Source organism: Triturus cristatus, chromosome 6 (genome assembly GCF_964204655.1).
Source record: "Triturus cristatus chromosome 6, aTriCri1.1, whole genome shotgun sequence".
NCBI lineage: Eukaryota > Metazoa > Chordata > Amphibia > Caudata > Salamandridae > Triturus > Triturus cristatus.
Window position 1 is genome coordinate 1,779,423,257 of NC_140589.1, and position 14,820 is coordinate 1,779,438,076.

Below are 14,820 nucleotides of genomic sequence, written 5' to 3' on the forward strand. Positions count from 1 at the left end.
GGTTTTGTTTCATTTTCAGTCCCGGCAAGGTGGGGGGGAAGGGTAGACCGTCAGGGGGCTTAATAATTTGGGTGCGTTCCCACCTGGGCTGTAAAGCTAGGGTTTTGAATACGTCATCAGAGGATCTCCAATGCGTGATTTTTGAATGGCCGAATGATTCCAGGCTTGCTTTGGTCAACGTTTATTCAAGACCTGTGAGTATTACATCTGAGTCTGGAACCATTGAAGAGCTCTCTGTATTTTTAAATATGATACCTCAGGGCACTACTCTTTTGCTAGGGGGCGATTTTAACTGCCATTTCGAGCCGCTTATGGGTTTGACGGATAGTGCTATTTTGGAGGAGGATGAATACTGGAAAATACTTCCAGTAGTGGGCCCTTCACCTAGGTCTTGGGCGCCTTTGGCTGTCCAAATTACGGCCCTAACTTTAAAGTATTCTATCAGGGCCTGTAGGCCGATCAAAATCAGACATCCCCTCAAAATGTACTTTCAACAAGCCCGGGCAAGAGTCTCGCTTGGATTATATATTTGTAGAAAGTTGTGCTTGGGACAAGGTCATTGATTTTAGGGTAGAAATTAGGGGTGATAGTGATCACAATTCGTTGATCCTAGAGTTTCTATCCCCGGGCAACCCCGAAGGCTTATGTAACTCAAATGATGGCCTAGATGCCAGGTTCCTCCTATCCAGTAACAGGCGTAGGGTCAGGTGGGAAAAATTTGTCACTTATCCAGCGTTAGTGGCAGAACTTTATGCGCAGGTAATTCCGGTACTGGAAGCTATAGGTGCCTTAACGTTGCAGCATCCCACTACCGAAATATACCAGAAATTCGGGGATCTAAATTTGGAACTAAATGCTATTTTGGCTGAGGCCTTCAATCCTATAGCGCCCAATGACAGAAGGAGGGGTAATAGACCTACATGGTATAACACCGCCTGTAGGAAGCTAAAAACAGAACTCCTCAGGGCTGTGAAGCTTAATAATAACAAGGAGCTAATAAGAGAAAAATGACTAGAATACAAGCAGTTAATATATCATGCCAAGATGGAGTGGGACAATGATAACTGGGCTAATTTAACATCTGCATTAAAATTAAGAGATGCCCGAAAGTTTTGGCAAATTGTTAATACGGGGTCGACCGACCCTTTACCGGCGATTGTACCTAATATCGCTGCTAATGTGTGGGAAGATAATTTTTCCACCCTCTATGGAGGGGAGTATTCCACTTATGATATCGAGCAGGGGGGACTACTGTTCAACTCTACTAACGACTTATATGAGGTCGAGTTCATGGAAGAAGAGGTTCTCGCTGTATTAACTAAACTCCCAGCCGATAAAGCGCCTGGGCTGGATAAACTTCCAGGTGACCTCTTCAAACACGAACCTAAGGTTTGGGCCCCTTATCTAACGGCTTTATTTAACGCAGTCCAGAGGGGCATGGCGGTACCAAGTACTTGGTTGGGAGCTGAGATAGTCCCTATCTTCAAGAAGGGCTCACCTCTCCTCCCAGCCAACTATAGGCCCATCAGCCTCATTGATGTGCCCCAAAAAATGTTTGCAAGGCTGATTTTAGATCGCCTTAGGGACTGGATAGAAGAGTGCTCCATTCTAAGCCCTTACCAGGCAGGGTTTAGGAAGAATGTGTCTACTACGGACCAGATTTTTCGACTGACCCTGTTATTTTGGAAAACTGTCAAAGTTGAGGGTGAGTCATTATATACTGTTTTTGTGGACCTCCGTGCGGCCTTTGACCTGGTCCCCCGGGCTAAATTATGGTCCGTCCTTTTACAACTGGGCATTCCTGCCCCCCTATTGAATATGATAATTCGATTGCAATGGGGGAACTACGCACAGGTCAGGTGTGGGAAAAATGGTGCTCTATCATCCAGATTTCCCGTTGACAGGGGAGTCAGACAGGGTTGTGTTTTGGCACCCACCCTGTTCTGCCTCTATGTCAATGGAATATTTACACATCTGAATGAGGTTATAAATAGTGATGCCCCAAGCTCGCTGGATCTCGGGTCCCTGCGATTATGTTCGCAGATGACACCTTATTACTCTTGAAGTCCCCGATGGGCATTCAACGAGTGCTGGATGGTTTTGAGACTTTTTGCCTCGAACGGGGCTTAGAAATAAATACTCTCAAAACAAAATATATGATTTTTAATCCACCAGCAGTGACACGCCCAAACCCGAGTATAGGGAGAGTTAGTCTAGAAAGGGTCCAGACCTTTGAGTATTTGGGGCTCACTTTAAATGAAACTATGACATGGGTCCCACACCAAATTAAATCTCAACTCAAGTTAGCCCAAGCAGCTGGGGGTATTCTAAGACTTCTAAACAAATCATGTGTCAAACCAATTGGCCCACCCCTTGAAATATACAAATTACAGGCAAGGGGGGCAGTAACCTATGGCGGTGAACTCTGGGGCTTTCACTGCCGTCCAGAGATCATAGTCACAGAAAATAAATTTTTAAGGCAGTTGCTGGCCCTCCCCCCTAGTACTCCCTTATTGCCACTTAGGCTTGATTTGGGCATTAGACCCATAGACGAGGAATTGGGCCTTAAACCTCTAACATTCTGGCGGAGGATTTGGATTACCCCCGAGCTTCAGGATTATAGGAAAGAACTCTTGGAAGTCTTAGGGCTCCCTGATGTGGGGAAACATCCTTGGTTGAGGTATGTGAAAGAGGAATTGGGGAGAATGGGCCTCCCGTTGTTGTGGTCTGATCCGGTGACAGCCTGCACTAGTGTTTCACGTAACCATCTGGTTAATCTGTATCATGAAACCAAACTAACCGCTTTTATACAGAATTCTCAATCCGCTATTCTAACACGAACTTTTATAGTGGTTAAAGATCTTTACTTCTTTGAGCATGTCTTAAATGATATCAGCCCACCTGTAGCGAGGAAATTGTATTTGCAGTGGAGATATGGTACCTTACCTGTTACAGCTCTTACGAGTAAATGGTCCCCGCTCTCCCCAAAAAATTGTCCTGGTTGCGCTTTCGATCAGGAAAATGAACTGCATATACTATTTTTTTGCCCTGCTTATCAAAAGTTTAGAAGGTGCTGGATTGTTCCTCTGTGCAAAAATGTGGGCTTTACGCATTGTATGCAAGCTTATCGAATTTTGAAAACAGACTTAACTACTGTAATAGTTTTTGCCGTGTCATCATTTCTGGCAGTTATGTGGAGGAAAAGAAGGATCTGTGATAACCTTGTTTGAAACTATATCCTTCCATTATAGTTTCATAGTTGCTATGAGGAGATTCCCTAAACTTTAGATTGTATGGAGGTATAATGTATTGATTACCATTATTGGCAAGTCCCATGGGCGCTCCTATATTTTTTTGCTGTTGTAATAACTGTTTTATGTATATTTGCACTAATTTTTTTATTTTTTTTTCTATAATGCTTAATTGTAAGGATTCCTTTATGACAAATGTCGAAATAAAGAAAGATGATGATGATGATGATGATGATGATGATAAAAAAGAAAAATATATTTGATATATGTGATGAAATTATAAAGTATATACAATTGAATAAATATAAATAATTTCATATCAAAAGAACGAGTGCTTTAGTAATTTCAATAGCAAACAACTCTAATGTGCACTGTTTTCACATAAATCAAGGCCCGATTTATTCCTCTGTAAATGTAAAATATATCTAGTGGTCAGCTTGTTGTTTACCCCAACTAATAAACATCTACCACATGTTTAATCATTTAAGTGTTGTTTGACTGGTAGTCTTTGCATTGGCAGAGTGCAGGTTGATTGCATTGTAATTGCATTTATATAGCGCATAATATCGCTGACGAGGCGACTAATCGCTTTTTTCGGCGGTTAGCACGCTAGTCCGGAACCCATAAAAGATTAGTGGTGAATTAGAATAGTGAAATAAATAAAAGGCATTGTCATTTACAATGCCAATAGCATAAACTCTCGCTAATGCGAGACCTATTGCATTGCAAATGCTCGTTTTGTTGTGTTTCACATTTTTCTTCTGCCCACCAAAATATATTGCACGTGGGAAATGTAGCCAGACCACTTCAGCCATTGGCTAACTTCGCTGTGAGTGAAAGCATTATGTTTTTTTCACAATAAGCACATCCACACTCAAGTATGGCAGCCTCTGTTTTTGAGATCAACATTTTTTTAATGCTTTTAGGGAGGGTTTTTTTTTTTATAGATAAGTCAGGGCCTAGCAGCTCCTCCGACAATAACGTTTTACAAGCGCTAAAACACAAAACAAGCACTGGCAAAGCCAAAAGGCTGGTAGCCAACCCCAGACCTATTGGCTTTGATATTACTTACTTCTGCTTCTTGGACACATTGGACTGCTGAGTTTTGAATGCACCTACCTGCCATGCTTTTTATGCATCTCATAGAGACAATCTTATTTGCAGTGTGTGCTGTACATATGTTAACTAAATGAAATGACAAATTCCATGTATACGTTTTTTTAATCTGAAATTACAGTTGTATCTGAGTTTAAGTTGTATAAGTGATCATGCGGAAGAATGCACGGTGCCGGAAGCATTGTGCTATGATGCAGCGGTGTCGGGGTCTGGGTCTTCCTACCTCACATTCTCATGCCGGTACATGTACATGGTGTTGAACTGCTGCAGCTCTTTCTGCTGCTGGTCTTTCTTCATGTCATTCAACATCTCGTCTGCGATGTGCTTGGGTAGGATGGACAGAAGCAGCCGTTCCTGGGAAAGTGGTAGAAAGAGAGAGAGAACAAAGGTGGCAGAGAGAGAAGAGCAGAGAAAGAGAAAAAACAGAAACAAAGAGAGAAAGGAAGGCTCACAGAAGGAAAGAGACAAATAAATAAAAATAGATCAGACAATACAAAAAGAAATAGAAAGAGAAAAACGAAACAAGAGAGAGAAATATATATGGGAAAGAGAGGGTAGAAAGAAAGACGGGTGAAAGAGAAAACTCAGAGATAGGAGGAGAAAGAGAGAAGGAAAGGAAACAGGAAAGGGAAGAAAGGAATAAAGAAACCGAGGCAGCAAGAGAGCGAGACAAATAGAAACAGACAAAGAAAAAAGGGGATGATGAATGGAACAGAGAAAGAGATAGAAACACAGTTTAATTTTGTTCAAATAAACACAGTTTAATTTTGTTCAAATATTATTTTTAGTGTCAAACACAAACTCCTCATTTTTCTCTGCATCCTGCCACTTTCCAACCCCGCGCAGAAAGACCCATGCATTTGGACTTGTGGTGCAGTCTGTGGATTGATGCCAATGGGACTATTTGATTCAAACGCAGCTTTACTCTCCTCTTCGGAGCCTTTACAAGAGGCCTGTTGTGACGAGTACAGGCCATGCGGCCTATTCACACACTGCAATTTTAGTACATTTAGTGGTGCTGCAACAGTACTATAGGCGGAGGCCTACTCCTTCACCCCTCCTATTTTTTACGTGCGGACATCTCCACGCAAGTAAGCCTATGTTTGAGTAGTAAATATAAACAGGGTAGAGGGGAGTGTTTGGAAAAGAGACAATACGTATTACCACACATTGCCAACCATTGCCACTGCAACACACTCCGATTGAAAATAATGGACGCATGGGAAACAATGTTAAAATTAAATTATTTATTTCGACTGTTTACAAATGTATGGATATTTATTTACAGTTAAAGAATAGTATTAAACTAAAAAATAAATTGTATTTTATTATAAAATATTTTAATAATCTTTCATTCAAAAATAAAAATCACTATTTTTCTAAAAAATAATTAAGCTAATTTAGATGAATTATATAGATAACTTTTGATAGTTTTCAATGCATAAATAATTATAAACATTTCACTTGAGGTAGGATTCTTTAAAATACATTTGTAAAGAATAATTTCAATTTAACTGAATATATTTAAATTAATTAAAGTTAAGTATTTATGTCAAAATTAAGTTAATACTGCTGTAGAATTTTAAATTTTGTTCTATGTTTGAAATATCTAAAACTAATTTAAATTAATATTTAATATATAATGATTTTCTACTTTTAAAAAAGTGTAATAATTAACTTTTCTTTACTTTGTCCTATTCTGTACCATATGGAGATTGCCACCACAGTTGTAGAGATCTCTGTCTATGTGTCTAAAGTTACTAGTGTTAACTTTAAACTTAAATTTGGATTCACCCCCTGAATTCATGGGGTGGAGACCTGCGAGTCAACACTTTAGAGAACATTTACAATTGTACATAGTGAACAGTCAAAAGTAGTACATTTACTATAAAGTGTAAGAGGAAATGTACACATGTATATTTACTCACATCTAAATTGATCTTTGTGAACAGGCATTACCAAGAGCAATAATGGGAATTCTTTCAGAAGTGTTTATTAAGAAGGATGAAACTCAAAGACAGTTCAGGCACATTCTACGTAGTAAAAATGGTATAGATCTACTAAGTCAACCCATTGCAGCATTTATCAGTGCATTTCTACAAAGACTCAAACGTAATTGTTTACAAAATAAACATGGGCCCTCGCTATTGCTTAGTAATAAACAACATCATATATTATCTTATGCTCTTCCATCAGCTGTCACACTATGGATGCTACAAACTCCTTTACTAAGGGCAATGATACTCCAAACACTCTCCTCTTGAAATATGCTACCTACCTCTTGTCTTAAATCTCTATCAAACCTTTGACAACATCATGGTCCACAAAACATTATTGCTTCACCTAACAAAGGTAGTCAGGGTAGCAGAAAGGGAACAACAATGATCCTTTCTCTCTCCTGATGGACAGGATATCCCAAGTAACAAAAAATAAACTACATAACATAACCCACACTAATCAATGTTTGGTTACTTCCGGTTCATCCATGTCACTAGAAGTGTTTAGTGTGTACACAAAACATCGACGCATAATTTTAGGAAATTTAGGATTAGGATTATCCTTCTTGGATGGTAACTCTCAGTTTTGGTTAAACATAGTGTCAGAGCAGTAAAGTAAATCTTAACCTGTCAAACATAGAGCTCTAAACTCACTCGAACATGCTTACCTTTAGGGGCAGCAAAACAACGCTATACATTTTTCAAAAAGCACAACATCAAAACTTCAGATATCTCTCTCTCTCTCACACACACACACACACTGAAGTATAACTGAACACCAAGATTAGTGTAACCCTAATGACAAGCTATTGGGAATCTCCTGTGAACGGATCATACTCTATTGACAACAGTTAGCAAAAATGAGATTTACCCAAACGGAATTCCTACAGTGGCTCTCTATCCACTTTTTTCATACTTTGGGGTTTAATAAAGAGCATTATGGAAAGAATAGAAAGGCTTCCACTAACAACCTCCCATCTAGAGTAGAACATTCCTTGAGTGAGATGTAATGGCTACTCAAATGTCAATTGACCAACCATTGATTTTTGTGAACCTGGATCATAGTTTTTTTTTTAACTCCAGGCAGTTCCTGACATGTCCCTTCCCCTAAATCATGGTACAGGTTTGTCTGTTTAAAAGGCATTTTTTACTTCTGTGTGTTTGCATAAACTGTGCAGGCTTCATTAAAATCATATCCCACAGCTGAGTCACTCTTCACACACATCTTTTACTTCGGGGTAAGATTGGCCAGAAGAGGTTGTGGCTTTGGAAGGATCTAGGACAGAGAATGAGAAACTTGGCAAAAAAGAGGTAGACACTTCGGAAATGAATCGTAGCACTGAAAAGTATGAGAGGAGGATAAGCGGGAATTTAAATATGAGTTGCTTTGGCAGCTTCACCAACTGTTAGGTTACTCTTAGGAAACCTGCGACCCACCTTTATCTAATCACACCGCTGCCTGGAAATTAGAAAACATACGTTGACTACTTTGGAATAATTCCTTCCAACTGGCTGCAAGAATAAGGGGTCTGAATGTTGCTTTAACTTGAATTGCTATCTCTGATAAGCTACTCTCAGTGTCAAAGGAACGGACGTCTTGGAGATCCACAAATTGGAGAGAAGGAGCGTACCTGTATATAGCGACAATGCAGGAGACGGGGCACCGGATAGTTTGGTTACAGAATGGCACCTTTGATGACTGTTTGACTACACGGGCATGCCCCACTCCTATGAGGCCTTGTATGTTCAGGATCAGGTCATGATTATATATTTATATTATCTTGGCTAAGAAAACCAGCGTGTCATGAATTTACTGTTGTCTTATTCACATAACAGTGTGTTAGGGACAGACACTATACACTGATAGGGTTCATTAATTATCCTTCCTCGTGAAAGCTGTGGACCCTTAGTGGCCTTGGATTGGACAGCTGAAACATATCGACACACAAGATGCTTGGATAATTATATCCATTGGCATCCATTATATCTTATTTATAACCCTATCAGTGGCCCTCAAAATAAAGGAATACTGGGGAAGCCATCTTGAGGTTGACTTTATTCTGGTATTTAATATGCAAGGGTGAGACCCAATGATGAGGCAAGCCTGTAATGGAGTGGGTAAGGGTCCCTCCCTACACAAAAAAGTATGAGTTTGACCATGTCATCTATCAACACTCCACATCAGTGGCGTAACAAAATTTGAGGGGGGGCCCCTGCAAAGTACAGGGAGGCCCCTGCCCAACCAGTCAGGAGCACTCAGGCCAGGGACCAGGCACCCGTGCGGAGTGCCAGATGTCACCACCTGGAGTTAAAGGGCCCCCGTGCATCGCAGGCACTAATGTTACACCACTGCTCCACATCTGGTATATAAAGCATGGGTTTGGGATACCTTTATGTTGTGTAGGTTGACTGGGAGCCTGGTTCCACAGACCTTTCTCGGTCCTTGCATCTCCCCATATGTGATTATACCTTGTATGCCTTGGAACTAAAATTTGCAAGATCAGTGGTAAATGGACTGTTGGCTGTGGTCAATGAGGGGAAGTGCTGGTCTCACTTGAACCTCTGGACTGATGCCCAAGGAGCAGCCCCTGAATGTTAGGGTCTTTTGGAGCACCAGGAAAGAGGCTGTGGGAAATCCCTGTATCCGAGGACCCAAGACTGGTGTTTGGAGAACCTGTTTAAAGTTTTGGACATTTAGTCATCGGCTACATTTCAAGCACAGACATCGGCAGCAAGGGAGTGAAACTATGTGGTCTAGTGGGCAACATTTTTTAAAATTATTTTGTAAAACTACAGGCATTGCTTTGTTTAGGGACTAGATGTGAATGCACCACTGGACCCTGGTGGTCTTTTTGGACAAGCACAGGTAGAACATTGATGTGTTTAATTTTCCTCTTCCACACTTGTTAATGCAAATACCATCTGAATATGGTTTATAAATAGCTCCCGATACCTGCATTAGAGATGCTCGTTTTGGAGTCATATCAATCATGAAAGTATTTTTATTCAGTATAAATTGTTTTAGAAGTTTAGATTTGTTTAGTTCTTGGCTCTAGTGTTGCTGTTTATGCACCAAACACACAATGTTCTCTGAGGAAGACGGTGCTGCTTGAGCCAGGCTACCGAGGATAAGCTATGGATTGCTCACAGTTCCTGGTTTACTTCTAGGCGCTACACTGTTTTGACTGGGCATCTCAGCCACAGCTTATACCAAGAGTGAAGCCTTCCTCTCCTGTAGTCTGAGGTACCAGTTTCCTACTCAAGCATATAGCCACTCGATTTAAGGCCCTACCCTTTACATTGTGCATGACACAATGTCAGATCATCCCTCTGGGCGTTTTAAGTTTTTTTTTTTTATATTATTTTCAATATAGGACATAAAACAGAAGCTTCAAGTCTACAGAAAAAAATATAGACCAGCCAATACATATGTCAATTCACGTTTTGCCAAAATCAATGCCAAATCGGTAAATCTAGCAGTGATTTTCCTCTTTTTAGGACCAGGCTACCCTCCGAGGAGCATTTAACCTCCAGACTAGCTCTGGTCTGACTTGATAAAAATGAAAAATAGAAAGAAAACTGGAGTATGTCAAAAGAACGCTACAGGAGGCGCATATAATAGAATCTGACAGCACTTTCTGCTCGCACAAGTCAGGTTATCTTTTTATACCAAAAATCGAGGCGCACGTGCGCACCTTACATGTTCATACTTACATTTTAGTACATTTCATGGCACCGTTGAGTAGTGCTGGTTTCCCAGTGCAGGCGGTGCCTCTTACTGCAACAGGAAGAGGAAGCTTCGGGTGGGGCAGAGGCTTGGCTCCACCAACCTTTCTTCAAAGCCATAAAAAGGCTCTCTGGATATGGGCTGGTTTCCTCCCTTCTCACCACAATTCACAGTGTTCACTCTAGTTTCTACTGGCACTGTACACCCAGATAATTCTGGGCCGTACACTTCCCACACCCATGTGGTAGAGACCTTACCCCAGGTAAAAATGCAGCTATGATGCACGAAACCACTCGGAGAGCTCGGGAACTTGAAGCGTTAGCGCTTTCTTCAAGAATTGATCAGCGTCATGATTGATGTGCGGTAGTATAACTCATATTTAAAGGTAGATCTAGTCCAAATGTACAAATATCAACACAGAATTGTTGGCTATGCCTTTTGGGGCCTACAAATGGCATGTACATCTCAGGTGGGTTGAAAGTGATCTGGCTTATAACAGTGCGACTACATAGGGTATGGAACGGACAGAATGCTGATAGAGCCGTCAAAGAGATTGGCAATGACCTTAAAGTCAGCGCAGATAAAATTTTATACACATATTTAATTCTTTCATTACAACAAGGGACTATAGTTCAAGATGCATTTATGTTGCTTGCTTCAGGGTGACCAATAGGTGAGGGCTCATGGTGGACATAGTTCTTGTAATGTGTGCTGTTTAGAGGCCAACTTATTTCCTGGGTAATAATAACCTATTTACTTACATGTCATTCGTTTTTCACCTTTCAGCCCTCGACAACAAACTCTTTGCCCTTTGTTCAATGAAATCGCTATCAGTGCTGCTTTTACTGCCTTCAAATGTCTGCAAACTTGGAGTTCCAGAATTTGTTATGCAATTCAGAGATATCTCCCTGAGCTTTCCAGGGAGAAGAGCAACCTGCACCTGTGATGTAGACATAGGATCTATGGCCTGAGCTATGGGGTCTGCTGGCAAAGCCCAGAGACCTTCTATTATATAATAATACTTCTGCTTACCAAGGGGAGGGTGGTTAGGCCTTATAGTCCTTTATCCACCGTCTTTATAAAATGGCATCCCCTTTATGATATATGGCCTTGCTGTAATGCTAACAGTATTGATATAATGCATTTCGCTGCTGGTTGTGGCACGTATACTGCATTTTAGAGCACGCTAGTTAAAATAAATATTTTAAACTATCTTTGTGTCTCTGTCAGATCTTATTGTGGACAAGTACAAGAGTGTGAGCGAAAAGGTATGTCTTGTTACCGCGATTCCTGAGTGATCCAGGAGTGTTGTGTTCTGGGGTGTCTAATCATTGGTTTCTCCGTTTGTGAGTAGGAGAGGAAATGAGACACTATAGCTAGTCGGTCCTGGGCTCGTCGGCACTAACGTGATAGGAAGGCTTAGCCTCTATTCCCACGAGGTCCCATAATCCTGCGCATAGTTCTGTGTATGTGCAGAATCCCTGCAATAGGGCCTGATTTAGGTTTCGGCGATAGGTTACTGTGTCACAAGGGTGACGGATATCCCGTCTGCCGAAATCTAAATGCCATTATTTCCGATGGGATATAGATTTCCGTGGAAGGAATATCCATCACCGTTGTGACGGAGTAACTCGTCCAACGAGTTCTAAATCAGGCTCTATGTTATCAACTCTTTATGCAGTTTATCTGCTGATGCACTTCCTGGGTGACGTCAAAGTGCAGCAGACCATGCTTTCGATTCAAGCTTTCAACCGACTTGCTGTAACATCCTGATGCGGACAGCAACTCTCTCTCTCATTGCTGTTACTTATAAAGCCTTCTATGAAGCCCAGCAAGGACTAAAGTCAGGAGTCTGTGCTGCATTCCTTCTAATGGCAATATCCAAGTGAGGAAGCATTCGTATCCATTGCTGCTAATACAAAGGTCAGTTCTGTAGCAGCATCCCAGAGCGCGGGGGACAACGTCCTCAATCACGTCAATTACACAGCTGTGAGATTTCCTGCAAGATCTTTCTGCACAGGATACACAGTTAAAGAGATAGAATTTTAAGACTCCTGTGAAAATTCAATTCAATTTCCTTAGCTATTTCTTGAATGCCAGAGACCCCTAGGCATGCCCGCTATGTTACATTCAGGGTATTAAGTTTGCCAACTCACATAAGCAGAGGCTGCTGGCCTGGCCTTATTTTAGCCAATTAACAGGCCAGGGTAGCTTTATCATGAGCCACACTGGAATTTAATCTGAGCAGGGACTTGCCTGTCCCTTTCCTGCTTCTTAAGACTAGACAGGGGGAGGAGCCATCACTTCCTCAATGGAAGTAGTGAACTCCCTTAATGGTGTGTCATTAAAGGAGCCCGATGGACATCTTTGACGCGTTATGCTCTTTGGGAAACTAATCCTATTACAGTGACTCCAAGGTGTAAGCTGCTTGTGAGGTTTATGAATACGTGTAATCTAGGGAATCCAGCTCAATAGCGTTCTTCCTCTGGCACGGTACCTTACTGAGAAGAAGGCCGTCTCTGTGTACAATGATAGTTTACCAACAATTCAGAAGATTTCCTTGGCACGGGTCCCAACGAAAGAACATGCAAAATATGAGGTGGCTCTCTGAGTAGGTCAACCCCCTTTGGGATCTACCATATAGTAAATGAACCTTGTAGGACTTCCGATGCCTGAGGGCATCTGAGGGCTATTATGTCAACTGTAGCAGAGGAATGCAGGTTTGAGGTTGGATAACTAGAATAGGAAAACTAATTATTTGTGGACTCATAGTACATGCTACCAGATGGAAATCATTTTACAAATCTTTATTTTTGTGTGTTGTTTGTTAAATAGTATTAATCTTTTCTTGTTCTAAGTTCCTATTGAGTGCATCTCTGCCTGAGAACCAGCTTCCTATGACATGAGATGCAATCCAATACCAGCCTGGAACTGGTTACAGACAGGGAGAGTCAATCATAGGCATATTAATCAGGTATATACTTTGTCATAAGCAATGTGTACATCACATGTGTCAACATGCAGAAGCATACTGGCCGCCCTGAAAATGTCCCACAGGTATAGCTAGTAAACATGACTGGCAAAGTTATGTAATGGGTATTTGCATTAAATTGAGTGTTATATGATGAGGAGTAAATGTATGGTTGGTGCATGAGTAGAGTCTGAGAGCAGAAGATGTTGTGATTAGAACGTTGATAAAGCGGTCTGTGAGCGTGGTAGGGAGGCAAGTACACCACGCATTATGGGAACCAGTGTGGGCTTCATGATGTTGGCTGATAAATACTAACTGAGACAAACGCGATCTGTAGGAATACCACTGCTAAATGAGGACCAGTCCTCAGTGTGTATATATCGGTTTTTTTTTTTAGGTTGGAATAGTAAATATACACTTCATTGATATGTGCACGCATGCGTGTGTGTATTTATGCATATAAATCTGTGTGTGCGGGGATACTAACGGAAAAAATGACTGATGACCAGGTGTTAGCAGGAGCAGGTAGAAATGGCAGGTCCAAAGGCCTAGAGGCTGACCACAGATGAGGCACCAGGGGTAGACCCTGTACAGGAAAGCCACCCAATAGGCCTCCCTACTGCTACTTAAGAGTTGGAGACCTCCACACTCCAAAATAACCAGGGTACTCCCCTTCATGAAACCTGAAATGAAACCAAGCAAGTTCACTTCATATCTTAATTCTAGGATTCTGTGATTCTAGGAGTGCACACCCTAGCAGTCCGAACTATACAATTTAAACAATTGTGATTATCTTTACAGAAGATGTGAATAACCTGGACTAAAATGCATTTGTATGTGTCATTTTAAGCCTCACATCAGCAGACACCTGCTCCTAATAGACATATCCTTGTCTCTCTTCATTGACATTTCTATAATTGTGCAGCCAGGAACATTCAAAACCCAGAGGAAGAAATAAACAGCAGATAATCGGTCGCCCATGGTCTTGCTGGTTCAAATGGCTTCGTTAGAGTAATATGGCCGGACACGCTAGGCGTGCTCTGACATGACTTGGTCAGGCAAGTACCCTCCACCGCTCACAGTAATCTCAAGGGGAAGTATAAAAGTCAAGCGATTACGGCCTCCTCAGTGATTGTCCACGCAAGAGGTGGTGCAAACCTGCATCACCTTCAAAGGGGGACGTTGGGCTTTATCGTGACAAACAAATTTGACCTTAGCCCAGACTAAGTGCACATTGAGGATGGGATGAATAAATTACAAATATTGCATTTAGAGTTCTGTATCTCTTTTTTTAAGGCAGCCTTATGCATGTTCATGTCATGCATGATGTAATATGTGAGGTCAAAAGCACTGCATGATAGGGGTGCAAGTGATAATTCAATAAACTATAACTGGTGGTGTCTTTCATTGCGTTTTTTGGTTCTTTAATGTTAGCTCGACTCCAATACCTAACTATAATGACATGGTAACCACTGTTTTTTGTATATATATTACAGAATGGTGCCACTTTGTAGTTATAGTTAGGATTCAGAGAAATAGGAATTACTCAAATTTTTGCTTGCCAATAACTTTTATACTGTTTGACGAATCTCCACAAAACTTTGCAGACCTATTCCTTTTCATACATTGGCTGATGATGCAGACTTTTGCAGTGACTAGTTAAGAGGGTGCAAAAAAAAAAGGTGAGGTCCCAAAACACGTTTTTCCACCAATGCATTTTCCATAGACTTTTTACACAGATGTAACGCCAAAATGGCT

At 41.2% G+C, this 14,820-nt stretch overlaps 1 protein-coding gene across 2 annotated transcripts in view; it reads right to left on the bottom strand.

The window, feature by feature from the left end:
• Positions 1-14,820, bottom strand: part of ADCY3 (adenylate cyclase 3) — a 335,432-nt gene that overhangs the window by 144,140 nt on the left and 176,472 nt on the right. For both annotated transcript variants that reach the window (XM_085613086.1, XM_085613087.1), the window contains exon 3: positions 4,591-4,721. In XM_085613086.1, the coding sequence (XP_085469212.1) occupies positions 4,591-4,721 (131 nt within the window). The remainder of the gene's footprint in view (positions 1-4,590; positions 4,722-14,820) is intronic.